The 27,564-nt window shown below is 59.7% G+C and overlaps 2 protein-coding genes and 1 long non-coding RNA gene across 8 annotated transcripts in view; 1 reads left to right on the top strand and 2 right to left on the bottom strand.

Moving 5' to 3' along the window:
• Positions 1 to 10,734, bottom strand: part of ACSF3 (acyl-CoA synthetase family member 3) — a 52,963-nt gene extending 42,229 nt beyond the window's left edge. For all 4 annotated transcript variants that reach the window (XM_053987084.1, XM_053987087.1, XM_053987085.1 and 1 more), the window contains exons 1-3: positions 10,589 to 10,734; positions 7,553 to 8,274; positions 5,989 to 6,144 (exon numbers count right to left, since the gene is read on the bottom strand). In XM_053987084.1, coding sequence (XP_053843059.1) covers positions 5,989 to 6,144; positions 7,553 to 8,274; positions 10,589 to 10,595 — 885 coding nt within the window. In that variant the 5' untranslated portion in view covers positions 10,596 to 10,734. The remainder of the gene's footprint in view (positions 1 to 5,988; positions 6,145 to 7,552; positions 8,275 to 10,588) is intronic.
• Positions 10,735 to 15,761: 5,027 nt separating this feature from the next.
• On the top strand, positions 15,762 to 20,980 carry LOC128812622 (uncharacterized). The gene is made up of 2 exons (XM_053987123.1): positions 15,762 to 16,420; positions 20,556 to 20,980. Exons 1-2 carry the CDS (start codon positions 15,886 to 15,888, stop codon positions 20,654 to 20,656), a joined length of 636 nt encoding a protein of 211 aa, XP_053843098.1. The 5' UTR covers positions 15,762 to 15,885; the 3' UTR covers positions 20,657 to 20,980.
• Positions 20,981 to 25,386: 4,406 nt separating this feature from the next.
• LOC128812623 (uncharacterized) lies at positions 25,387 to 27,564 on the bottom strand. Of its 3 annotated transcripts, XR_008438776.1 has the most exons (4): positions 27,444 to 27,558; positions 26,100 to 26,136; positions 25,834 to 25,941; positions 25,387 to 25,595 (listed from the first exon to the last, which is right to left on the bottom strand). It is a non-coding gene; the product is annotated as an uncharacterized LOC128812623 (long non-coding RNA). The 3 variants fall into 3 exon arrangements; XR_008438777.1 differs by having other exon boundaries at positions 25,387 to 25,941; positions 26,100 to 26,139; positions 27,491 to 27,564; XR_008438775.1 differs by having other exon boundaries at positions 25,387 to 25,941.

The following is a 27,564-nucleotide window of genomic DNA, read 5'->3' as shown; positions in this document are numbered from 1 at the left end:
CCCACAAACGGATCACAGCCAGCCCGCGGTGCAGCCTCTATTGACAGACACAAGAGCTCCTCTCTTCTATAAAATTATTGTGCCATTTTCAGTTGTAATTGAATCTTTTCAAGCCTTTTCAAAAATAACAATGCCTCTAATGGAAGGTTAACTCAGCCCTTTACTTCCCTCTTGCTCAGGGAGATGGGTCTGTGTTTAGCACTGCCTGCTGTCATGTGGGAAGCACCATCGAGGAAAAGGGATGCCGGTGATTTTTGGAATGTCTGTGGGAGCAACAGGGCTGTGGCCAAAGCAGCTGCTTGTTTGGTGAGATCCTGTGCCAAACAAAAGGGTGGGAAGCTCCTGTAACTCAACAGCAGCAGCCAAGGGACTGCAGGACCACGCTCACACATCCGACACCAAATTATCCCAAAAGATCAGATGGGCACATGAGGTAGGAGAGCACCAAGGGGAGCTCTGCTCTCTCCCAGGGACTGAGCCTCCAACACTTCACAACCAATACACAGAGAGAGAGGAACATTCTTCTCTTCAAAGAGAAATCAGGCCCTCGGTGGCTTCGTCTCATGTTTGTTCTAACCCCAAACTGTTTGCGCTCTGTGTGACTCTGGTTTTAATCATTTATTCATCAGCACAGTTTGATGGCCCCTCTGCATTCCAGGCTGAAGCTTTTAAACCCTTCCTATGCTGGAGGCATACTGAAAGGAGCAGTGCTTTCCCTAGGACCTGGAAATATAAGTAAATATGACAGGCTCTGGTTCCATTTTTTATATTTCCCCACACACATCAAAAGGCATTACTTGGGAACAGATGCTGAGGACAGACGGCAGATCTGGGGAGATGGGAAAGAAAACCTCTAACTTTTTAAAGCCAGGTCTGTGAGAAGTGATCAAACATAATCCATTCACTAGTGACCTGCTCCTCCCTCCACCGACTCCTCTTTGAGTCTGAAATAAAATTACTCCTCTGAAGCCTCCCATTAACAGATGAAAAGACTTTCAGCCTCTCTCCAGCTGAAGCTGGATGGGGGCCGTGATCCCCAGCGTGCCTGGATATTGGAGCTCAGGCTCCTCTGCTTGGATTTGCTTTTCTTTTAAAAATAAACCAAAAGAGCTGCCCAGAGTGATGTTTGCAGAAGTGACAGATCCAGGGGAGAGGCTCAGTGCAGTGCACGCTTCTCCTTCCCGGAGGCAACAGCAACTGCCGAGCCCTGGATCTCCCTGTGCAGCCCAGCCAAGGTAGACAGCCCCAGCACCCAGCCCAGCCTGGCTCACACAGAGAGCAGCAGTGACAAGGACAAAGTTTGCTCCCAGATACAGCCCAGGCCTTCAGGAATTCAGGGCTGTGAGCACACGATGCAGCAGCACCCCAGAGCAACACCTCCCACTCATCCTGTGCCAGGCCTGCAGCTCCCTCCTACCACGGGGAAAAGGTGCCACGGGGGACAGAACACCAGGGGAAGCTTGTCCCGAATCACACACCACCTTTGGGCACACAGCACTCCTATTTCCCTAGAAAGAAGGATCCAAACAAGATGATTTTGATGGCTTTGAGTGTGACATTGTAAAACAGGGCATGGTTTTTAGAGGGCTTGATCCTCAGAGCACCTTAAGTCAGACACGCAGCGAGGCTGGCACTGAAACAGCAGCTCCTGGAACTGCAGGGCAGGAAATCTGCATCTTGGCATATTCATCGTGGAAGGGGTTGCAGGGCACAGCCAGGGCTGTCACTGCACAGGCAGCACATCACAGCTCAAACCTGCCCAGCGGAGCCGAGCGGGCAGCACGCGCCACAACTGGGTCACCCGGAGTGGAGATTTCCATCAGCTTCTCCCATCACTCAGCACAGCAAGTTTCTTCCTTCAGGTTTTTCAGTACTCTTATTTCCCACTCTGCACAAGAGGCTGGAAGACCTCCCAGGATCTGCTCTCGTGTTTATCAATGCAAAGAGCTGACAGGGAAACTTTTGCCATTGGAACATCTTCCCCTCAAGGCAAGGTCAGGGGTGTCCAAGGCAAAGAGCAGCTCTTCCTGTTGTTCAAGCCCAAAATGGATCCTCTTTGTCCAAAAACCACAGCAGAGGATCCTGTAAACCAGACACTGACCTCACCATTTGCTCCAAAATGGTCCTGGTCCAAGGAGTGCCTGGTCTGGAATGGGGACATCAGTGTGTGACTGTCACAGCAAGCACAGGGCACCCTGGGCTGCCCCGGGTCTGTCTCTCCAGACTCACTGACTTTTCCACAGAGCAACAGTCCCACCACAGGCTGTGCCTCAACTGATGCAGGGAGGGAAATGGAGGGAGGCAGTCACTGGGAATGGCTGCTCCAAAGGGTGCTTGGTGCAAGCCCTCCTGATGCTCAGAGCCTTCCAAAAGCACTTGGCCAGGAGGAGAAGGCTCCCCCTGCACTCCTTCCTTACAGAGACATTCACCTCTTCACCTCTGTCACCAAAGTGCACAAAATTTGTACAAGCACAGCACCTTTAAAATCCCTACTCCTGGACAAGAAATTCCCACTCCAGCACCTGGGACAGGCCAGCAGCAGCTGAGAAATGCAAACAGGAACAGTGCAGCTGGAAGAGTAAACTCAGCTTGGGAGCAGGATATGGGGGGAGGATCATACAGGGATGCTGAGGCTGCAGCTTGCTCTGGCTCCAGAGGAGGTTTCTGCCCTCACACTTCTCACCCTTGAAAACCAATGAAACAGCAAACCAGTAACATCACAGCCAGCCATGCCCCACACAGTTGCTGGCAGAGCACCCCTCAGGCTCACTGCTGTTCTCCTGCCTGCTCCATCCCCGCCTGTGCTGAAGAGTCTCCCCCCACAGCCATCCCTACCATTCCCAACCCCTGAAGCCCAGACAGGAGCACTGGATGCTGCTCCCATGGGCTCCCTGTGAAGACACTGCACCCCAAGGAGCACGAGCACCAGAGGACTCAGTACATCACGTACGAGTCGACTAATTCTGGAAACTAAGGGTCCATTTATAAACCCTTTATTAATAAATGATTAATAGATGCAGCCATATTTTTTAATAACTTGCAATAAAAAAATGCTACGAAAAGCTTAAGCAAGACAGTCTTAACAGATGGTGCTATAAAGTGAATTATAACATGTACAGTAGCTAGTGCAGCGTAATGGATGTCCTCATTTAATAAAAAGAATCTGATTTTATGCAGCAACTTTCACGCTTGAGGCACCTCAGCACACTTTAACGAGTCGTCGTGGCCTCGGCAGTAGCCACAGACATCAGATGCTGTTTTAGTGAGAGGAAGGATGTTGGTCAGGACACCAGGGCTACTCCACAGTCCTGATTTTTAACCTTTCCTTGGACAGCTCCCAAAACCAGACGTAAAGGTCTGAAAGCTGCCACCTCCTACCCCTGCACGGCGGGGACCGACAAGCAAGCTGCGGTCTGGAGCTGGGAATGTCTTCTCAGGGAAAAAAAAAAAAAAAGAGCATTATTCCCACCACCAAAACCAGACTGCCATCTGTATCCACGACTATAAGGCACGCCGCAAATTATGTAATTTAATAAACACTGTAATAATAAAGTATTTATTTTGTATAATGAAGTGTTAGTGATTAGAAACCAAACACACATCGGGCGTGCTGCTGCGGTTTCTCTTGAACCTTTGCCAGTATCACTCAAGGCTAAATATGTCTGCAGCAGGTTGAGAGTAAGTTCCTCGCCTTGTTTTGATCAGCCTGTCAAGTGTTTTAGCTGCCAGTCGAGTTTCTTTATATCACACTATAATTGGCTGCTTTCTCAAGGTGCAGCCAAGGAAAAAAAGCACACGGCAAAACTCGGGCTCCTTTGGCAAAATCCTCCACTGCTGCTTTGCTGCAAGCTGATTGCAGTAGCAAAGGGCACTTTGTAAACAGCTGGTGAAAATAGAGTGGAACTGAAAGGCAGCTTGCAATAAACTCCAGGAGAAAGCCTTATTTACCCTCCCGTGCTCGCTTTGGAGTGTCGATCAAAACCACTTGCAGCTCCCACGGGAGGCTCTCGGAAAAATAACGGGAATGAAAGGAACCGGAGAAGCAAATGCCGTCCTTCCGAGCCCCGCCCGGCGCCAGCCGCCCTCCGTGCCCAAGTTCAGCTCCAGGGTCAAGCGGCCGCCCCCAGGGCTGTCCCCGCGTGTCCCTGGTGTCACATCTGGGGACAGCTCTGATCAGAGCAGGCAGGAGGGGGGTCCCGCTCCCCCATCCCGACCCCATCCCTCAACGTCAGCTCATTGATTTGCAGACGTCGGGAGAGAGCAGAGGAAAAGGCGAGGGTGCGAGGGAGCATCAATCACCGGTGGCACAGGATGTGGAGCACCGCGCCCTCCAGAGGCTTCGCTCCAGCCTCTCAGCGGCACCTCCAGCGCTGCTCCAGCTGCACCCCGAGCCTTTGGGGTCACCCTAACGTCGGGGAGGACAACTTGGCAGCAATCATTGGGGTGAAAGCACAGGCTATGGCAGCCAGGGACCGTCCTGCCTTCTACCACAGCATCCTACTAATTTACTCTGGAAGTGCAGAGCTGCCCTGCTGGGGTTCCGGGGCTGTCCCCCCAGAAAAGGATCAGTGCTCAGGTGTCACAGCCACCCTGACAGAAAAAGGAAGTGTGAATTTTCTGTGGCTGCTGCTCTGAGAAGCAGAAATGAGCCATAAAGAATCACCTGGCCCTGTGGCTGCTCCGGTCAGCGCTGGGCCCGCCCTCACCTGGCAGCAGCAAAGCCAGAGACCTCCAGGTGTATCCCACACCCGTGCACTTTGTCCTTTCCATGGGACAAGCCTTCCCAGCATGAGGATAAACACAGGCAGGGAGAGCAGCCTGGCAGTTAGCCAGCACGGGCTCCTTTGGCTTTCCCAGGGAACTCTGCAGTGACAACACTTCTGCTTCCTTTCTGCTCCAAGCAGCAGCAGCACCTGAAAACCCAACTGTCCCTTAATAGTGACACTGCAGACACCACCCAGGACACTGGGAGACGTGGATGGATGGTGCTGCATCCCAGGGGCTGGGAAATGTAGAACCTGTTCCACCTTTACTGCTGCCTCTCCCTTCCCCTCTCCCCATCGTGTGCCACTGCTGCAGAGAACAAAGAAGCACAACACTGGCACTGCTGTTTCCTGGCTCAGATAGAAAACAGCTTTATAACAGCATCATTCCAGTAAGGTTTCCCTCCTGCCACTTTTCCTAAAAGCTGCAAGAAGGTCTGGATCTGGAAACTCTCACATCACTGAGTCCAACCCGACAGCTCTGTTAACTCTTGTTTCTCCACAGAGGAAGAGCCATCTTTCCATGTAAGTGAGGAAAACCAGGATTTCCCTTACCTGAGCTGCAAAAAACTCAAAAGGCTGTGCTCTGTCATGTAATGCAATACAAAACACTAAGGATGTAGGACTGGAAGGGGAAAATTTGGCAGGGGCAGCCCAGGAAGGTGGTGGAACCCCTGTCCCTGGAGATGTCCAAGGAATGACTGGACATGGCACTCAGTGCTCTGGGCCAGGTGACAAAGTGGGGATTGGTCACAGGGTGGACTGGGTGACCTTGGAGGTCTTTTCCAGCCTCATTGTTTTGGGGATTTTGGGAAATGCAAGTCACTAAAGAATTCAGCAAGCAGCACACCATTAACACACAAGAGAAAAACCAGTATTTCCACCTTTCCTGGTAGAAAAAAACAAAAAACAAAAAAACCCACAGCCCTAATTCTGGATGGAAACACTCTCGGTGGGCACACAGAAGGGTCCACCCACCCCCAGCCAGACCCCAGCCCAGGGCTGGGAGGGGCAGTGCAGCATTCCCATTCCAACATCACACTCACACGAGCTGCACCCTCTGGAAGAGCACATCTACCCCGGGCTGAGCACCCAACCAATTCCCTTTGCTGTGTCCCACACACAGCCAGTGGCTAAAGGGGCTGGAATTCCTTAGGAACTCATTCCCAGGGCTGCTCTGGGTGCAAGGCCCAGCTCCTGCTGGTGGATTTCCCCCCGGGCTCACCATGTGCGCGCTGAATTCCGGGAACATGACGCACGTGGCTCCCACCCACAGCGGGCACAGCAGCTTGTTGATCACCCCGTGGACGTGGTGCAGAGGCAGCACGTGCAGGATCACATCCTCCTTCTTCCACTCCCACTTCTCAACCAGCCCCGTGGTCTGCAGAAGAAAACAAACAGCACGGCCCTAGGGCAGGAGGAAAGGTTTTCCCGAGGTATTCCCAAGGTATTCAAGCCCCAGATTCCCTGGCAGGAATGCCAGGCCTGCCTGGGCACAAAATCTTTCCTTTAGGATCAGCAGGAGAAAAATTCCCACCACAGCAGCAAGAACGCAAAAGGAACACCTTCAGCATCCTGCCAGGATGTGTCCTTAAATCAGCAAAGCCCTTCCTTGTTCCTGAGAAATATCAACACTGATTTTAAGTAGGACATACAAAAATATTAATCTACTGCTGCACGTGAAGATTTGGCAGAAATAGTAATCAAAAAGCTAATTTTCCCAGAATTCTGTTGCCATAGTTAGGACACTGATGACATCAGGCTTTTAGCACCTGTAAGGGATAATCAGTAGGAGCAGGAAATTGCTGATAAACAGAAAGTAGGTTTCATGTTAGTAAAAATTATGAGAGCATCAAGCTTCCAAAACACTCTGCTCTGAAGGGATAATTATCTGAAGGGATAATTATCAGGTTTCTGGGTCAACAATGCCCTTCAGAGCCCAGTGCTGGCAACTGCAAAGCTTATTTCCAGCCACCTAAAAATAAGAAAAGCATCTGAGCAGTGGAATTCAGTCGTGTCTCTCACAACCCTCTTCCACAGGGCAGCGAGCAGCTTTTAGATTTCCTGCAGGACAGCACAAAGGATGGGGACTGCTCAGGCCACCCCCCCAAATATTCAGCATGTTTGTGAGGGAACAGATTCTTTGCCCAATATAGCCAAGCCCTGGCTCCATCCATCAAGGCTTTCATTCCTGCTGGGACACTGCAGGATCCGAGTGCCCAGAGCAGCAGCAGCTCTCGAGGCACCCCTGCATTCCCTGCCCTCCTTCCCTGATGGCAGCAGTCTGGCAGTTGCAGGCACTGATAACCAAGTGGTGAGGCAGGCAGCAGGCTTATTCAAACTTTTAATTCCTTTTGGCTCTGAGAGCTAATGGATTTTTTTGCCTTGGGGATACAGAGCTGAATAATGCACAGGATTCACACAGCACTGGGCTGGGCTAAGACACTTTCCAATTAGGAGCAAAGATTCTCCCCTAGTCAGGGGGCAGAAAAGCAAATGGCAAAGAAATCAGGATTTTTACAACAGGTTTCATCCATTCTGCTTTCCAGGAAAGCAGGGAGGAGAATCCACCTGCCTTGGGATGCAGCTGCAGCACCAACAGGCCAAGGCTTAGAGCCTCACACGCTGCTGTGTGCTCACCTTCCAAGCGTGGAGGACTCCAGAGCTGCAGCCCCACAGCTCTCTGCAGGAATTTGGCAGTGGAACGGTGTTTGCAACCCCAAATCCCCTCCAGATCCCAAGACTTTGTACCTTGGCACGAGCCTGGCAGGGGGGGCAGCAGCACTCACCACAGCCTGCACATTCTCATGGGTGCTGAGGACACCCTTGGGCCTCCCCGTGGTCCCGCTGGTGTAGATGATCATGGCTCCTCTGTCCTTCCACGAGGAACAGCTTGGCAAGGGCCCCTCCTCCGTGGCTGCAGGGCTCGTGCATCCACCACCACCAGACCTGGGAAGTGGCAGCACGGGGACTCCCAGTTTCTGGGCACTGGGGGTTATTTTCCCCAGGAATTCCTCGGCCGCGACGAGCAGGGCGCTCTGGGAATCCTGGATCACGTACTCCAGCTCGGGCACCGGGTGCTTCCTGTACAGGGGCACCGCTATGGCCCCGCTCATCCACGAAGCCCACTGGGCCACCACGTAGGAGGCATCATTGGGGCACAGAAACGAGATCCTCTCTTCCTTCAGGTCCCTGCTGGGGCACTGCAGGAGCCTGCAGATCTCCCGGGACAAGCGGAGGCTGCGGCTGAGCAGGTCCCTGTACGTGTGCTCCCCGTTCTGGTCAACGATGGCCACTTTGTCCCCAAAAGCCAGGGCCCTGGTGAACACAGGGGTGACGTCACTGCTGCAGGTGGCCCAGGCTGTGTGCAGAGCCCTGTGGGGACAGCCAGCCCTCCTCCCGTGCCACGTGCAGCGGGACAGGTCCCGCAGGAGGCAGCGGAGGGGCCGGCACAGCTGGGGGAAGAGCAGGGGGAGCAGCATCCTGCCAGCACGGCCGGGCTGGAGCGACTCTGCAGAAAGCAATGATGGCAGCACGTCAGCACGGGCAGGCATTACCCAGGGGGTTATTCCCACCCAGGCAAAGTGGCAGCCCTCATTTGAATAATATCCACTGTATTATTTATGTCCCTGCCTCAGAGTGCCACATCCCAGGCAGCCTGAGCATCCCTGGGTCCTGCCACGATGGAACAGGAGGCAGAGACCTCTCCCTGCACAGCCCCTAACCCCTAAAATCCAGCTAATTTACATGATGAACCAGCTTTCACAGAATCCCAGAATGGTCTGGGCTGGAAGGGACCTCAAAGCCCATCCAGTTCCACCCCCTGACACCTTCCAGTGTCCCGGGCTGCTGGCAGGCAGGGGTGAGATGAGATGGGCTTTAAGGTCCTTTCCAAGCTAAGCCATTCCACGATTCTGCGACGAATCCCAAACCCCTCTGCACAGCCTGGAGCACCCTCTCCATAGAGCACGGGGAAGCAGAGAGGAGAGGACAGGGCTGTGGCAGGAGAGAGAGAGGGATTTGCTGCACAGAATCCAATCAGCACCAAAACATCCCCAGAGAGGTTCCATGACAAGAGGAAGCAGCCAAAGGATGACAAGCTCTCACTCTCCGAGAGCGGCCGTGACACTTCCCTGACGCCAGCAATAACAACCTGATTTTTCCCTTTTATTTTTTTTGATAAATGTGTATTAGTGGAGCAGCTCAGCTCCAAGAGCCTCCCAGCCCAGCTTCCCAGTGTGGGGAGGAGCTGGAACAAAGGGGACCCAGCCCAGCAGCTCCCCAGGGCAGAGCTGATCAGGGCTGCCTCAGCTCAGGCTGCACAGGTTTATTTTCCGTGAGCCCTGCGGTCTCTCCCCTCTGCCCTCGGAGCATTTCCCCACCCAGACGCTGGCCCTACTCAGATTTTCTTTTGCAAATCAACCTCAATTTCTGCTTCTGCAAAACAAGCTTGTGATTTAGGGTGGAAACATCTGGGGGAGCAGAGAGGCTGCAGCCCCAGAGCGGGGTGACCGTGGGAACTCCTGACACTTGCCACCAGCATGGAAAAAAACAAAGCAGCTCAAGGCAGAGCTCGTGTGACGTCTCTGCATTGCTCTGGAGAGACTGAAATGCAAAACCCCGACCTAATCCACACCCTAAACTGAGCCCGTGGCCATGGCAAGGTGTCAATGCCCTGAGCATGATGAGGGCCATGAACTGGAAGATGGCTTTGCCCAGGAGCAGCGTGGCTGATGCTCTCAGTGCTCTCACTGTTCCTCTTTCCAAAAATCAAATTACCCCGTTCCCTGCAGTCTGTGTTTCATGGAGCAATTCACAGCAGCACCTCCAGGCAGGCCTGGGAACGCTGGGTGTTACAGAGCTGGGGTGCAGACACGTAGGTACAGGGAGAGGTAAATCCAGGGGCTGTTTGCCACCCCCTCCCCTTGCTCAGGGATCCCTGGTGCCACAGACACACCTGGAAACAAAGTCTGTCCCTGGATCCCACGGGAAGGGGAGGGCAGTGCAGAGATGTGGCTCTGCTGCCTTGGAAGGGAAGGTTCAAATCCCCTGGAAGGGAACATCCAAGCCCTCTTCCTCCTCCTCCTCCTCCTCCTCCCAAGGCTGAAGATCTCAAAGCAGCTGCAGGGCTCTCCCCGGCTCCCAGCACAACAAAACCAGTGCAGACTGGGAGCTGACCCACTGCACAGCCCTGGGCACTTTGTGCACCCCCCTCTGCACTTCCTGAGCATAAAGGGCATGAAATGCATTGCCTGGAGTAAAAGGATGCAAAGTGAGTTATTATAGGAATGATCCTGGCTCCAGCTGTGGCTGTGTGGCCAGAGCGAGCCTGACCTGCAGGATTCCCCCCTTTCCTCATGTACAGGCACGGGAACACAAAGGGATTCCTGGCTGTCCTACGACAGAGATAAAAATACTGCATTCTTAGAAAACCATAAAAAAATACTTTATTAGAAAACCATAAAGTAACCAGGGGACTTGGAAAAGGCATCAGATAATCAAATAAGGCATCAAAATCATAAAGTAACCAAGGGACTTGGAAAAGGCATCAAACAGGTGCTGACTGTTCTTCCCTTCTCACAGAACAAAAAACAGGGAAGGGTTTGGGTTGGAAGGGACTTTAAAGTCCATCCAGCCCCACCTCCCACAGTCCCGGGGTGCCCCAAGCCCCGTCCAGCCCGGCCTGGGGCACTGCAGGGAGCCGAGGGCAGCCACAGCCGCTCTGGGCACCTGTGCCAGGGCCTGCCCGCCCTCACAGGGCTTTATTCTCCTCTTACTCCGGAGCGGATTCCCACCCTCCAGCTCTCTGCCCGCAGCCTACTCACGGCACATCGCGGAGCAGGAATCGGCGAAAACCGCGCCGGGCTTCCCGAGGTACCGGGCCACAGGCGCGCCCCCGCCCAGGCCCCGCAGCCAGCGGCGCCCGCACGGAAGGAGGGCCGGGTCCGAGCGCGCCGGGCCGAGGGCAGCAAGCCCCGCTCGGCTCGTCCCGGCTTTGGGACATCCCGGGGCCGCCCCGGGGCCGCCCCGGCGCCGCCGCCTCCCGCAGCCCCGCGGGGCCTCACCTGCCGCCGGGGGACCGCTCCGGCCGCGAACAGCTCCGGCGGGAACGCGGCGCCGCGACACGAACGTTCCGCGCACGAATGTTCCGCCACGCCGCACCGGATTTGTGGGGATTTGGCCCCAAAACGCCCGCGGGGGGCGGGGCCGGGGCTCCGCGGGGCTGACCGTGCCCGCAGCCCCCCGGAGTGTCACCGGTGTCCTCGGATGTCGCGGCGGGTGGGTGTGGCGTCATGGAGCTGCAGCTCTGCCCCGCGGGTCCTGGGATCACAGGCCTCGTCTGGGGATTTGGGGATTTGGGGATTTGGGCAGGGTGCAGGGATGGCCTGGGCTCGTGGAACCTTCACACACGGGCATTCCAGGGATGCACAGGGATCCTAGAGACGCACAGACAGCCTGGGGACACACAGCCATGCTGGGGACACACAGACACACCCAGGGGACACACAGCCATGAGGGGACACACAGACATACCCAGGGGACACACAGACACACCCAGGGGACACACAGCCATGAGGGGACACACAGACACCCAGGGGACACACAGCCATGAGGGGACACACAGCCATGTGGGGACACACAGACACACCCAGGGGGGACACAGCCATGAGGGGACACACAGCCATGAGGGGACACACAGCCATGCTGGGGACACACAGCCACCTTGGGGACACACAGCCATGAGGGGACACACAGCCATGAGGGGACACACAGCCACTGAGGGGACACACAGCCATGAGGGGACACACAGCCACTCAGGGGACACACAGCCATGAGGGGACACACAGCCATGAGGGGACACACAGCCACTCAGGGGACACACAGCCATGAGGGGACACACAGCCATGCTGGGACACACAGCCATGCTGGGGACACACAGCCACCCAGGGGACACACAGCCATGTGGGGACACACAGGCACCCAGGGGACACACAGCCATGCTGGGACACACAGCCACCTTGGGGACACACAGCCATGAGGGGACACACAGCCATGAGGGGACACACAGCCACCTTGGGGACACACAGATGCACCAAGGGGACACACAGGCACCCAGGGGACACACAGCCACCCTGGGACACACAGCCATGAGGGGACACACAGCCATGAGGGGACACACAGCCATGAGGGGACACACAGCCACACCAAGGGGACACACAGGCACCCAGGGGACACACAGCCACACCCTGGGGACACACAGCCATGTGGGGACACACAGCCACACCCTGGGGACACAGAGCCTTGCGGGCACGCCCAGAGGTCCCGTGGTGGCCCGTGGCCCGTGGCCCGTGGCCCGCCGGAGCCGTGCCGTTCCGCTGTGCACAGGCCCGTGGAGCGGCACGGCCGCGGTGACCCCCGCCCACCTGCCCAGGTGCGTTTCCACCGGGCTGGGAGCGGAAACGGGGCCGGGATCCCAGCGCTGGGGGGAGAGCACCCAACGCCCCTGCACGGCTCCTGCTCATGGCACGGCTCTCCATGGCACGGCTCTCCATGGAACACAGGGCACGGCTCTCCATGGCACAGCTCCCTCCTCATGGCACAGCTCCTGCTCATGGCACAACTCTCCATGGCACAGCTCTCCATGGCACAGCTCTCTCCTCATGGCACATCTCCCCACATCACATCTCCCCGTGGCACATCTCCCTGTGGCACAGCTCCGTTGCACAGCTCCGTTGCACAGTTCCCCTTGGCACAACCCTTGCACAGTTCCCTCACACGGCTCCGCACTGGAGGCCCTGCCCAGCTCTCTCCCCGTTTCTCAGGGTTCCCTCTCCATCTCCTGGCTCCCTCCTCATTCCATGGCTCCCCATTCACACCCTCTGTTCCCGTTTCATATCTGCCCCTTCCCCTCCTCCCCGCTGCACCACTGCCACCCCTCCCTCCCTCTTCCTCACCAGCACACGGCTCCTCATCACACGCCTCCCTCCCCAGGCACAGCTCCCTTCCCACCCCATCCCCATCTCTCCTGTCCCCATGGCACAGATCCCTCTGTGTCCTTTAGCTCTGTCCCCATTCCCTCCCCACTGCACACTTCTCCATCCCACAGCCCCTTCCCCATTTCCTCCCCATCCCACAGCCCCTTCCCAGTTCCTGCCATCCCACAGCCCCTTCCCCATTTCCTCCCCATCCCACAGCCCCTTCCCCAGTTCCTCCCATCCCACACTGTGTCCCCACTGCACAGCTCTCACCCCCTTCCCATTTTACACCCTGTTCTCTCCCCCACCACCCCCCGGCTTCCAACACTCCCAGCAGCTCCGGGTCGGCCCCAGTGCCAGCGGGTGCCACCTCCCTGCAGGTGTGCCCAGCACCCAGCCCGGCCCTGCCACCGCCAGTGTCACTCTCCACACTCCCCCTGTGTCACCAGCCCCCCCGGCGCCCCACAGGGATGAGCCCCCTCCCCGGGGTGTGTGCCATGGGGGGGTTTCTGGTGCCAACAGCCCCGGGGAGGTGCAGGGACTGGCAGGGACAGACTGCCCGTGCTGGGGGCAGAGCTGGGACATCCAAGGATGTGCCAGGAGCGGCCCCTCCGGGGAGACCCCTCGCCGTGGGGGTGACAGGGCCGTGCTCCCCCCGACGCTGGCAGGCGGCGGGGCCAGCTGGCCGCGGATGTCACACACAGCAGATGTCACCCCCAGCCACCCTCTGCCGCTCCGGCCCCGGCACCTGGTGCCCAGCGGCCATCTGGAGCCGGCCGCATCCCCGGAGACGATGCCGAGCCGCGGCCACCGCCGGCCCGCCCGGGGCTGCTCCCGGGGCCGCAGGGAGGGAGGGAAGGAGCTGCTCCCCGACCGACCGGGGAGGGCTGGCTCCAGATGTTTCCTCACAGCTGGGAATGGAAGCCGAGACCCGCGTGCAGCACAGCCCTGCCCGCCCACGGACCCCCGGCCTCGGCTGCTGCCGTGGCCCCCAGGGCACCGGGCTGTCCCCAAGCTGCCACCGCGGCTTCGCTGGTCCCTCCCAGCCGGGTGTGAGCCCGCAGCCCGCGCCGGCGGGAGGGTTTTCCACCGGCCCTCCCCGCCTTGCTCAGCTCGGTGATTAATTATGGATCCAGCAGAAAGCTTTTATTGCGCTGGAGTTTACTTGTGGCACATCCGTATTTATTAAAGAAAACAAAAAGGGAAGTAATTACTGGGGTGGTGTAAACACCACAAACACCGCGGGGCTGTGGGAATGCTCAGGGTGACGGAGAGTGCTCTGGGATGGGATGGGATAGGATGGGATGGGATGGGATGGGATGGGATGGGATGGGATGGGGGCACTGGCAGCTTCACTGTGGTGCTGCTGGGAATGCAGCACAGCAAGGTTCATCCCACTGGCACTGTTCATTCCCACATGGAAGTGTGTCCCTATCTCCATGCTGCCCCAGCCCAAGGAGGCACAGAGCCAGAGCAGTGCCGTGGCTGCCCAGGAGGGTGTTGTAAACAAGGGGCAGTGAAATGTTTGATCTCCATCCATCCACTGGCCCCTAATCCCCACCCGAGGCCCTGGTGCCTCACCACTTCCCAGCCTCCCTGAGCTGCTCCCGGCCAGGCAGCAGAAGGTCACCAGGGGCTGCTGGCCCTGTCCCCCGCCACACCCACGAGGGCATCGGCACCACCGCGAGGCTGCCAGGGCCGCCAGGGCCCTGTGGTGGCAGAAAGCAGGCTGAGTTGTCCCCAGGTCGGGGTTTAACCCTGTGCTGCTGCTGCCGTGGCAGGGGCAAGGTCTCCCTCTGCTTTCCCCCGTGTTTCAGAGGTCCCCCCTTGGCTGCATCCCTCCCGGAACGAGCATCCCCCGAGCTGCTGCAGGCACTGCCCGCACCAGCGGGGCCGCTCTGTCCCCAGGGGCCTGCAGGGGACACGATTGCCATGGGGACTCCCCAGGGACGGGAGCAGCTCGGAGTGAAGTGGAGCCGTAAGTGGCTCCTGCGTCACGTGGCGAGGATAAGTGCAAAATGGCCCTATTATGATAATTGCCCGGAATTATGATTGATGGAGATTAGCTGCTTATTTGAGGAAATGGCAGGCACACGTGTGACACGGGCAGGCCGGGGACAGCCACCGGGGCACGGGGGCACGGGGCACGTCAGGATGGCTCTTATGGCACCAACAGTCACTGCCATCCATCCCAGGAGCTGCCACATCCCCGGGCTGGGATGTGCCACCACCCAGGGACACCGGGTGAAGCGTGGCACGAGGATGGGCCGGTGTGACCCACTCCCACCCCATCCTGCCCATGGAGGGCTCCTGGCTCCTCCTGCCAACTGTGTCAAGGACATCCCTGATCAGGGGCAAAGCTGTTAACCAGGGATGGCCGCTGCTCTCTGTGTGCTCCTGGCGCCTGCCCCAGCACCCCTGTGCCTCCCAGTGAATGTGGCTCCCAGTAAATGACTTCTTTTGGGAGAAACTGAGCAGGAGCTGGGCTCTTCCCTGTCTCCTGCCTGGAGATTCCCATCCCGTTCCCTTGGCCTTAGGGGCCCTCTAAAGGCATTGGCACCAGGAGCATCCACGCTACAGTGGAGACACAAGCCACATGCCCACTTCCACCTTCAAAAAGACACCCAAACCAGGGGCTTTGGGAAGAAAAGCTGGAAAAGCAGGGTTGGCTGCTACGCCAATGCCTGGCCAGGATGGAGTCATGGCACGACTGAACCACCAGGGCCAGGATTTTGGCACGAGTTGGGGATGCTCCGTTGCACAAGGCTGAGATGGCCGTGCCAGGCGACAGGCGGCCGGAGGGCACCCCAAAACCCCCACCCATCCCCAGAAGTCCCTCCTCCGCTCTCCCCTTCCCAATTTCCCGGGCCCCCCTATGCAGCAGACGGATGCTGGGTAAGAGGTGTGTCTGTGGGAGCCGTGCTCGCCACGCAGCATCGCCGGTCTGCGGCGGCGCTTGCCATCCCTGCCATGGCTTTCCCACCCGGGCTGGGGGCACAACGTGGGGCAGACGGGGCTGAGCCTCTGCACGCGACGCCGGCACCACGGACGGGCTCCGGAGCCTGCGCCGAGGGACGAGGACGTCGCCCAGCTGGCCTTGGCGATTGGAAGGGGTCCCTGGTGGGTCCCCGCCACCGGGCACGGCGATGCCAAGTCCTTTCTCTGCCTTCTCCCCTCTTCCTCCCCCCATTTGGCATTTGGCAGCGGAGCCGTGGCGGCGGCTGGGGCGCGCAGTGCCGGGGAAGGGCTGCCAAGCCTCGGCAGCCCCCCGTGGCCCCCCGGCCCCCCGTGCCAAGGCTGGTGGCTGGCAGAAGGGCTGCCTGCGCCTGGCAGGGCTCCGTCAGCTGCGGGAGGATCCCTGTGCCGCGCTCGCTGCCAATTTCCCTGCGAGCTGGCACCGCAGGCGGCTCCGGAGGCACCGGCAGAGAAGGATGGGGAGGACGGATTGTGAAAGGGAGAAAGGGAGGAAAAAAAAAAAAAAAATAATGGACACATGCCATCGCTGGAGCGGTAAGGCTGCCAAAACGCCAGCAGGCAGCGGGGGCCAAAACCCACCGGCGGCGGAGAGGAGGGTCTGGCAGCGCGTCCCGGCGTGGGCACATGGAGGACGGGCAGCGTGGAGGAGGCACGGCGTGGCCGAGGCAGGACGGGCGGCAGCCGCAGGAGCCGGAGAGGACAGAGGTATTTGCCTTCGTTGTGCAGGGTGCGTGTGCGTGCATGTGTCTGTGCCAGGCTCCGCGTCCCGGCCGGCTCCGCTCGGCGCAGGCTGCCCGCGGCCTCCCTGCCCATCGCTGCATCTCCCGCCTGGCCTGTCCCGCCATCTCCCGCCTGGCCTGTCCCACAGCCCTTCCCTGCCCGCAGCGCTGCCTGGCACGGGCAGTCACAGGCTCCAGGTGCCGGCCGGGCTCGCCTTGGGGCTGCACAGAGGCTTTGCCGCACGCGGGGCCGGCGAGCGAGGTTGTGGCTTTGTGTGGTTGGGCTTTGTCTGCCGGCGCGGAGGGGCCGGGGCCGGCGGGGCTGCGGGAAGGGAGGGAGGTGTGAGCCAAAGTCCTGCCGCCAGCAGCGCTGGCACGTGGGAAACGCGCCCTGCTCCCAGCCCGGGGCTGCCCCGGAGCACAGCCTGGCGGCTGGCTGAGAAGGAGAGAGGGAGGGTGGGCAGAGAGCCCCCACATCCATCACCATGCTGGGGAGGAGGAGGAGGGAAGGGCAGGACTGCAGGACAAGCTTGTGGTCCCGTGGCCATGACTTGCACGATGCCGGAGTCGTGGCCATGGGGTGCTGGGTGAAGGAGATGGGGTGTGAGTGGGTGTTTGTGTGGGGCTGGGGGTGTGAGGGGGAGTGGGTAGACCTGGGGAGGGGCTTGAGGGTGCAGGGCAGAGAGCTGGTGCTGCTGTGTGCCCTCCTGCCTGCCCGGAGTGCAGGAGCAGTGTTGGAGCCATTCCCAAGGCAGGAACAGTGTGGCATCACCGCTCCACTGGCACTGGGCAAAGTGGCTGCAAAAGGGTCCCCGAGCACCAAACCTGGCCTGTGCCTGGGGAAGGAGCTGGCACTGAAGGGAAACAGGGATGCTGTCAATCCCAAATGTCACAGCACCCCAATTCCTGCTGCTCTGCACCCTGGCTGTGCCCACCAGCACCCTGTGCCCTGGGATGTCCACTCTGCACCAGTCCCAGCAGGACAAACCTCCCTCAGCATCCATCACCTGCAGGAGCCTGGCAGGGAAGCTTCGAGGCCATCAGCTTCTCCCTGGGAGTGATGTGGCAAGAGATGTCCCATCCCATCCCATCCCATCCCATCCCATCCCATCCCATCCCAACGCTGGGCTGATCACCTGGCCACTCAGCTCTGAGCTGGAGGAGCAGCTCTGCCCACTCCTGCACTGGATATTGGGATGAAACATAGCAGCCCGCTGCAGCCTGGTCCCCAAAATGTCCAGGGAAGGATCCTCCACCTGGATGGCACCACCACAGCCTTTCCAGCTGCTGTGATTCCCCAGAGGACTGAGCCCCACGCCTGCCCCGTGCTGCTCAGCGCGGGGCCAAGAGGGCAGGAACGCTCCCCGTGTCACGGGATGATCCCCCCATCTCCCCCTCTCCCTCGTTTTCCTCCGTATTTCACAGTTCCTGCTTCCTGCACAAGGCAGGGGTCTCCAGGGACTCCAGCCAGATGTTCTCTGCAGCACACCACATTGCTTTCCTAATGAAATATTCATGGAGCCTCTCCTCCTCTTGCCATGAAAGCCTTCTGCAGCTCCCAGCCATGGAAACGCTGCGCAGGCAGCATTCCTGCAAAGCTCCCGGCCCCCTGCTTCCCGCTCGGCACCTCCACCTTCCTCTTCCTCCTCCCACCAGCGGTGCCGGAGCGGGGGCTTTGTCCCCTCTCGCCCTGCAGGCAACACCAAGGGCGCAGCCGGAGCCACGGCTGGGGACTCCGTGGCTGGGAGAAGGGGGCAGGTGGATGCGGACCCCGGCGTGGGGCACGGAGGGGTCTCAGCAATCCCCTGCCCATCCCGGCTCCCGGTGCTGCCGGTGCTGCCGGTGCTCCCGGTGCTGCCGGTGCTCCCGGTGCTCCCCGCTCCCGCCGGCTCCCAGCCAGCCCGCGGCATTAGCGATGCTGTGCACTGTAATCCAATTAGGTTGTTTATGCAAACAATCAGGTTTTATGTTTTGGTAAAAAGCTTAAATAACCTTAATCAAAGCGAAAGACCTGAAACTATCACTGGCAGGGGCTGCGGGTTGGTGGGTGGTGGCAGGACCCCGTGCCTGGCTGGTGACACCCTGTGTGGCTGGTGACACCTTGATGGCTGGTGACACTCTGCCCAGCTCACTCCCCCACCGACAGCCCCGGGATCTCCGGGAGCTCAGCACCAAGGGCCACGTGGGAGGTGCTCTCCTCCATCCCAGAGGTGCTGCCAGAGGGTCTGAGCTGTTCCACTGGTGATGGGGGCTCCCGGTTCCCTCCAGTGTCACACGCAGCAAGCCCCAGCCCGGCCCGGACATCCTGGGACATCCTGTCACCTCTGTTCCTAAATGCTGGAGCACTGAGAGGTGGCATCATGCCAGGGAGATGCAGGAGATGCCAGCCAGCACACTGCCACCATCCCCCCTCACATCACCAGCCCTGGGTGCTCCAAGAGCACCACAGCATCCTGCCACTGGGAGAAAATCCCTGCAGCTCCAGCTCGGGTCAGTGTGAGGTGGCACAAGGGACTGGGCTGTGTCCCTGTGCCCGTCCAGGGATGGGCACGGCGAGCTGGGGATCAGGGCTGGCTCTGGAGGGCCGTGCCCATGGCGCTGCCTCCTGCACACCCCGAGTTTCTGGAGGAGTAATAAGCTATGCATGTAGTGTAGAAATAAAACATGTTCTGCAGAACAAATGATGTTAATTTGCTGAGAGGCTCTGAAGCCGAGTATTAGCGAAATGCCTTGAGGGAGAGAGCGGCAGCTGTGCTGGAATTAATGGCAACGTGCCGAATTAGCACCGCTATGCATCATAGTCAGAGGGAAAAATTACCGGAGAGATGAGGAAAACAACCCCCTCCGTGTGCCAGCCCCAAGCCCGGGGCACGCTGCCGAGCGCGGCCGGTGCGGCGGGTCCCGGTGCCCGTGGGATGCCCGTGGGATGCCCATGGGATGCCCTGGCCCTGCCCGGGTACACCACAGCTCACTCCGAGCCCAGCAGGCTCCCCTGCCAAGGTGTGTGTCCTCAGGACTGCAGGGCATCCCTCTGGGATGCTCGACATCGCTCCTGGAGCTCCACATCCCCCTGGACCAAACCATGGCACTCCAGCCCACCCCACTCCCAGGGATCATCTCCTCCAGGATGTGCATCCCCCTGAACCAAACCATGGCACTCCAACCCACCCCACTCCCAGGGATCATCTCCTCCAGGATCTGTATCCCTCCTGACCAAACCATGCCATTCCATCCCACCCCACTCCCAGGGATCATCTCCTCCAGGATGTGCATCCCCCTGGACCAAACCATGGCACTCCATCCCACCCCACTCCCAGGGATCATCTCCTCCAGGATCTGACCAAACCATGCCATTCCATCCCACCCTGCTCCTGGGGATCATCTCCTCCAGGATGTGTATCCCTCCTGACCAAACCATGCCATTCCATCCCACCCCACTCCCAGGGATCATCTCCTCCAGGATCTGTATCCCTCCTGACCAAACCATGCCATTCCATCCCACCCCACTCCCAGGGACCATCTCCTCCAGGATGTGTATCCCTGCTGCTCCCCCATTCCTTCCCCTCCTTTCCGGGGTGTTATTTATCTCCTTGTCTGTTTACTCCTTCTCTTCATTCCCGGTGGTTGAGTGCCTGAAGTCTGGAGCTCCTCATTGATTCCTCACAGTGCATCTGCTTTACGGCTCTGCAGCCTCCTCGGGAGCATCCGCCTCCCTCCCCCGCCGCCTTCCGCCCACCTCGGCACGGCCCTGGCTGCGGGAGCACGCTGTGGATGGGGCATTACCTCCTAATGGATGCTTCCAGTAAATTCCACACCTCTGATGAATATTTAACACCGACATCCGTCTCTGCTGGTCCCACAGTGCTGCTGTGTCTCATGGGAAGTTTGGTCTAGCCCTTGGGTGGCTGCATCCAAGGCTGTGCAGATGGCAGGGAGCAGTTATCCCAGTGGAGACTGGCACTGGTGACATCCTGAGCCAGTATTCCCATGAATCCCTCATCATCCCCTGTGCCCATTGCAGCTGGTGGCTGCTCATCCTCAGCCTAACACAACCCCAAAAGTAAAACATCTCCCTGTTTGTCTTGTCACCCTCAACTTTTTCTCCTGCTTCTCCTCTGCAGGTCTCAGGCCTATAGGAGCCGCCCCAGCCTGGCCCTGGATGTCACTGTGCCACCCCTCCCTGTTGTGGGACAATCCTGGGGCTGTGGCTCACGTGATGTGACGGATGTGGATGTGCCACCAGCCTGCTCCTTGCTGGGATGCGCCAACAACTGCTGAGCACCAAATCCGCTGGGATGTGGCAATGGGAATGGGATTTCCCCTGTGACCCCCCTGCAGCCACCAGGATTCAGCATCCCCAGCAGTGAAGAAGGTTCATTCATCCAGAGGTTTATCCATGCAAGCACAAGTGGAGCTTTACCAAACATGCCCAGGCCCTGCTGGCTGCCTTGGGAGCCAGGATTCTGCCTGGGAAGGAGGAACGTGCTCCCCACCCCTGCTGCAACCCATGGGAGCATCACCTAGGGGACCTGCATGGACACTCCGAGGGCTGACTCACCCGGAGCTCACCAGTCCTAATCCCAGCCCTTCCCCGTGCCCTGGGGATGCTCCGGGCTGTCTGCCCGATCCCCACCCCACACCGGGAGCTCTGGGTGCACAGGGCCATCCCGCCCTTCTATCCCCAAGGAACTGGGCTGGGGAATCTTGCGAGGGGCTGGTTTTGGAGTGGGATTGGGGGGGGCTGGAGGAGGCTGCGGGGGTGCTGGGTGCTGCGGGTGCCCGGGCGCAGGCGGGAGCTGCCGGTCACTGCCAGGTTACATCTGCCGGGGCACGCAAGAGTGACTCCAGATGCATTAGAAGTGCCGTGCTCCAATTTCAATTTCATCGTCTCACAATCATTTTCAGGCTCCTCTTAGTGCCACATTAACGAAGCCTGCTCGTTTGAATGCATAATTAGCCCAAGCATTCTACCTCGCTAATTTCGAAGCAAGGGGGGGGGGGAGAGAAGGGGGGGAATTTGCATATTAATTTAGCAGAGGGAGAGAAAAACTGTTTACCACTTGCTTCTTGCTGTTGATCACAGCGGACTTAACTCTTTCCCGGGTGCCATCTGGAGCTGCGGAGCCGGCGCCCAGCCGGCACGTGGGACGGGCTGCAAAGGTTACACGCAGCAATTAAATCCTGCCGACCACCCGGGCTGCCCTCGGGAGCTCACTGGGAGCGCTGGGTTTGCGGCTCCTGGGAGCACAGGGCAGATGAAAGGCGGCTGAGGTGGAGGTGGCAGCTCCAGCGTGTCCCCTGGCCCTCCTCCCTGCGTGGTTCCAGGCTGAAAAGCCACCCATTGTCACCCCCTCGGGGTGGCAGGGTCCCCTCCCAGATCCATCCCTGCCATCCTTGGCAAAGCCAGGAGAAGGGATTCCCAACAGTGTCATCCCTCCTGCAAAGAGTGGCCGGGTCCACTCTGTCATCCCCGGTGTGTCCCCTTCAAAGGGACACATTTGCCCCCACGGCTCTCTGATTTTTAGTATCATCCACCCATAATGTGGTGTTGGATGAGCGTGTGCCTTCCCCAAAGCCCCTCTGCAGCGGGAGTGTCCCGTGGAATCCGCGCACGCGGGGTCCCCACGGATGCTGCACACAAAGAGCACCCAAGGAGCAGGGAGGGCAGCCTGGCTGAGCACTGACAACTCATGACAGCCCCCCAAACACCATCTCCCTTTGTCTGGGAGTCTGTGGGCGTCTTGAGCCGAGGCTGGAGGTAATTTGTCTGTCTCCTGCAGCGGGTTGTCATCTCGCATCTGTGAGCCAGTTCCGTTTGCACTGCCATTAAAAAAATCTCAGGTCTGACAGGTAGTAAAAAAAAAAAACATTAAAAAAAATAGCAACAGGATGTTGGGAATATCACGGGCTTGTCGCAGCTGGACCACCCTCACATCCAGCTATCACTATCCAGGTATTTGGATTTGAGGGTGGTCGCAGCTGCAGTGAGCCCTGTCTTGGCCTTTGGACATGCATCCCCAGGGATATCCCCCTGGCACCTCCATCCCAGCTCCCCGAAATGCCTTCCTCACCCCTGGAGACCCCCTGCCCCATCATCCACCCTGTCTCGCTGGCTCGGAGCCATCCCAGCGCGTCACAGCGATTTGGGGACACCTCCATCCTCGGCATCCCTGTCTGACTCCCGCATCCCAGCCGCACGGAGCCATGCCCGGGGATTTATCCTGCCCCCTGCTCCGGGAGCGCGGGGCTGAGGGCAGGGGGCGCATCCCAAACGTGGGTGAGGGGTCTCCGGAGTGGCCGGAGCGGTGCCGGCGCTGCGGAGGAGCGCGGGGCTGGCTCGGAAAGGGTTAACAGTTGATTACAGCCTTTGTCTCCGCATCAGTGTACATAATGCGCCCGCATTTGCATACTGCAGTGTGCGCTCAATTAAAATGAACTTTTAATTTCTTCTAAGTAAATTACTTCTTCCCGCTACGTGACGCGCACAAAATGTCAGAATAATGGGAGAGCCTTAATGAGCTGGGAATGAGGGGCAGGGAGGGGAATGCTGGGGGCTCCGGCTCCCCTCTGGGCCACTCCTGCCGGGGGAAAGGATGGATCCCGCTCTCTTCTGCCTTCCCTGCTGGGCCACGGGACGTCCCTGCTGCCAGGATGTCCCCGGGGTCGTCACCTCCTCCCCATCCCCTCCTCCTGCCCGTGTTCCTGCAAGGAGCTGAGCTCTCCGGGCGCTGCCCGCATCCCGGGGATGTGTGGGGACACAGGAATATCCCTGCACGGGTCTGAGCTCTGCCCTCATGGTGGCATCCAGGGATGTGTGGGGACACGGGCACGTCCCTGCCAGGAGCTGAGTTCTCCAGGCCCTGCCCTCACCCTCCCAAAAATGCTTCCTGGGGCAGCTCCTTCCCAGGCGGCCTCACAGCAGCCCGGGGAGCCACAGCCGCTCTGTCCTTCCCGCGGGGGATGCTCGGGGGGGGACCCGGAGCCCCCCGCCCCGACCCTCCCGCTGCCCCCCGCCCGCCGGGGCGGCCGCGTGTCCGCGGGGGCCAGATGGCAGGCGAGATTACTGGAATTTGATTTTCAGATAAATCACAAACCTGGATGAGCGAGCGCTGCTCCAGATGCATTATCCGTAATCCCCTGGAAGGGAACCTTTCGGAGGAGACGGTGCCCGTGCCAGCTCGGCAGCAGCTGGGTAATCCCGGCCCGGCGGCGCAGCCCGCACAGCCCGGGGGGATCAGCTGCTGCCCGGCCGCTCCGCCGTGTGTCACCCGCGCTCGCCTCGACCCACATTCGGTCCCGCCGAGCCCGGGCGGGAGCAGATGGAGCCAGATGGAATCACACCAGGAGCACACGGGCACCAGGACGAGCCCGTGCCCGCCGTGCCCGTGCCTGGCTGGCGCACCCGCTCTGCTCAGCGCCGCGGGAGGAGGGTGAGGGGTGCAGGGGGCTCTGCCGGGCTCTCCCCATCTCACTTCTTCCCGTAAGTGATGCCCAGAGCATCCCGATGCTGCCCAGCTGGCGGTGTGGGGGGCACGGAGAGCCCCTCTCTTCTCACCCCGCCACACCTGTCCGAGGAATGCTCCTCCTCTTATCCCACAGATGAACTGGGGTGTGGGAATGACTCCCAGGCTGCAGGGCCAGCCCTGGCCAAGCTGCTGTGGAGCATGAAGGACGGGACAGCCAGGGCCTGGCACCCGTGGGGCTGCTCGTGCCCCTCCCTGGGCTGTCCAGGGGAACTGGCACCAGGGAGCTGGGAGGAGCAGGGGGTTGCAAGCCCCAGAATTTCTAGGGGTGCTCAGGGCCATGCTGGGGGCTCTTCCCATGGTTTGGGGGCATGTTTTGGGGGCACATTGAGTTTTGGAGGTTCTGAGTTGGGCACATCTTCCCTGACCTCAGGTTTGACCCATCCCCACCCGCCTCCTGCAGCTCCTCCTCTCCTTCAGCAGCGCAAATTCAGGGTGCCCCCGAATAAACATCACCTGCAAGAGGTGGGGGTGCAAGGTCCAGCACAAAGCCCCCCTCTCCCCACTCTGCCTGGCCCAGCACAGGCGTGGACCCTGGGGCTGGCCCCGCTTTCCCAGGTGGTGGTGGCAGGTTGTGCCCACCTGACACGGGACATCCCTCACCCGCCAGGAATGGCCACGCCAGCCCTGGCACAGCGGTGCAGAGCCATGCCTGGAGGATGTGCCCATCAGTGGGCGCTTAAAGCTGAGCGTGCACCTCCTCCCCGGGCCAGGGGGGCTGGGGGGCAGGGGGAGGTGACAGATATTAATTCCTCTTCATCTCCCGGAGGAAAAGGGGATGGGAAAAGCAGAGTAGGGAAAGCAAAGCTTTGACTGGCTCCAGCGTGGTCTGGGATTGTCACCACTGTGTACGAGGATGGTCCTCACACACCTCAAGGTGTGTCCCCCTAAAGGACAATCCCAGCCGTGTCCCCCGAAAAGGGAAGGGTCCCCGGGCTGTTTGTGACACTGAGTGTATTAACAAACATATATTGGTGGGGGTCAACAATAACTCCAAACCACGGCCACTGCTGGAGCCCGCTTTTTATTTTTCCTCCCCAACCCTCCTCTGTTTGCACACTCATTTGGAGGGACTGGCAGTTCCCCAGGGTGGTGGCCCAGCTTCCTGGGCTGGTGGTCCCTCTCCCTGGGCTGCTGATCCATCTCCCTGGGCATGACCCATCTCCTTGGGCTGGTCACCACCTCCCCAGGCTGTTCCCCACCTCTGCATTGTGACAGAGCTGGGATGCAGCAGTGCCAAAGCCCCTCCTCACTGAGGGCAGGCATTTCCCATCCCTCGTGCCCCTCGCTGTGCTCGGAGCTCCCCCAGACCCCCGGCAGGTCCCGGTGGCAGCCAGGGAGCACGCGCCAGCTTTCCCCCCAACGCCAAAATTTACATTGAACCACAAATTAATTTCATAATTTTTTCCTCTCTAATTATGCCAACATCTGCTGCGAGGCCCAAGCTGTGCGCATGCATTTTAATACATCCCTCCCCCCGGCTCTCTCAGCACTGAACTTTTCCGTAATTATCACCAGGAGAAGGGCTCCTTTCCGTGGGAGGGTGAGGCCAAGGCTGGCAGAGCACACGGAGCCAGGGGCAGGCAGGGGCTGTGCCCGGCCTGTGGGCTGGCACCAACCTCTGCTGAGCCATGGGGCCTTTATTTCCAGGAGAAAAGGGAAGGAGAAGAGATGAGGCTGCTCCAGAGGCAGCTTGGGAGAGCAAAGGGCCAGCAGAGACCCTCCATGTGCAGGGAGCTGCACCCTGGGCCAGGATGTGGCTCCCAGGCTGGCTCTGCCCCAGGGATGCTCCCTCCCAGGCCATGGGTAGCAGTTCCCAGCTCTCCCCAGGGACACTGAAGGGTCCTGCCCCTGGACACCTTGGTCCTGTTGTCACCTTGGCCTTATCCCCATCACGCTGCTGGGGTGATGCTGGTGGCGTGTCAGCCCTGTCACGTTCCCTCTGCGCGGCTGCTCCCGCTCAGGGAGACGTTTCACGGCCTCGCTGGAGGATGCAAAAGGTCATTTGGCTGCCAAGTAATTAAACCTGGCAATTATCAATGTGGAGCAGCAAGCTCCTGGCTTGGCTGGTGCTCGGGGATGCAGGGGAGGGGCAGAAATGGGGCAGTGGGACAAAACCCATCCCCCGAGCTGGGACCTCACCTCCAGCACAGGCGGCACCTCCGCAGAGCCCACGGGGCTGCTGTGGAAAGTTAGAAAGTTCATCAAGTGTTTTAATTAAAAGGTGAGGGGATGAAGGTGTTGCTTGGATACAGGATGAGCTCGGCTGCCGTGCTCCAAGGAGGAACGTCCTGCCCTGGGGGCTGATTCCCGGCCCAGCCCCAGACCTGGGCAGCAGCTCAGAGCTGCCGCTGGATCGGGAAGGGCCCGATCCTGCTCGGGGCTGAGCTCCACAACCCAGGGCACCCAACCCGGGGCGTGCCACCTCTTTTCCCTTTTCCCTCGAGGCACCCAGCCCGTGGAGCACCCCCGCGGGAGGCAGCGGGGACATCCCGCACCCTGCCCGGCTGCCCGGGGCGCCACCCCCGCGCGGGGCCGGCCCCGGTGGCAGCCCAGGTGTGACAGCAGGAGCGGGGCCGCGCAGCCCCGTTAGGCTGCTGCCGCCCGCCCGGCGCGCAGCCGGAGCAGATGGCAGGCGACAGAAGCTGCCGATGAATAATACACGAATAACGAGCGCCGCTCCCGCCGCCCGCGCCGCCGCTGCCCCGCACGCCCCATCTGCGCCCGCCACCCCCGGGGTGCTGGCCCTGCCGTGTGCCCAGTAGCCAGGGGTCCTGCCCCACACCCTGACATATTCCTGGCACCCCAGAGTCCTGCCACACACCCTGCTGTCTCCCTGGCACCCCGGAGTCCTGCCCCATACCCTGCTATGTGCCCGCACCCATTAACCCTGCCCCACACCCTGCCGTGTGCCCAGCACCCATTAACCCTGCCCCACACCCTGCTGTGTGCCCAGCACCCATTAACCCTGCCCCACACCCTGCCATGTCCCTGGCACCCCGGGGTCCTGCCCCACACCCTACCATGTCCCTAGCACCCATTAACCCTGCCCCACACCCTGCTGTGCCCCTGGCACCCAGGGGTCCTGCCCCACACCCTACCATGTCCCTAGCACCCATTAACCCTGCCCCACACCCTGCTGTGTGCCTAGCACCCATTAACCCTGCCCCACACCCTGACATGTCCCTGGCACCCATTAACCCTGCCCCACACCCTGACATGTCCCTGGCACCCATTAACCCTGCCCCACACCCTGCTGTGTGCCCAGCACCCATTAACCCTGCCCCACACCCTGCTGTGCCCCTGGCACCCCGGGGTCCTGCCCCACACCCTGCTGTGCCCCTGGCACGCATGGATCCATTCCCATACTGCAGTTTCACTGCCATGCAACTGGTACCCACAGGTCCTGCCACGTACAGGGATGTCCCTGCCATGTGCCTGGCACCCCTGGGTCCTGCCCCACACCAGGGCCCCCCTGCCACGCACCCTGGCACATGGATTCATGCCCACACCGTGGAGGCCCTGCCGTGCACCTGGCACTCATGAATCCAGAGCTGCTCCTACCACCCTGCGGATGCTGAGGCAGGAGGTGGCCCAGGGAAGAGTG

This window comes from Vidua macroura, chromosome 11 (genome assembly GCF_024509145.1).
Source record: "Vidua macroura isolate BioBank_ID:100142 chromosome 11, ASM2450914v1, whole genome shotgun sequence".
Lineage (NCBI taxonomy): Eukaryota > Metazoa > Chordata > Aves > Passeriformes > Viduidae > Vidua > Vidua macroura.
The sequence above is the reverse complement of the archived record's forward strand: the minus strand, read 5'-3'. Positions and strand labels throughout refer to the sequence as shown.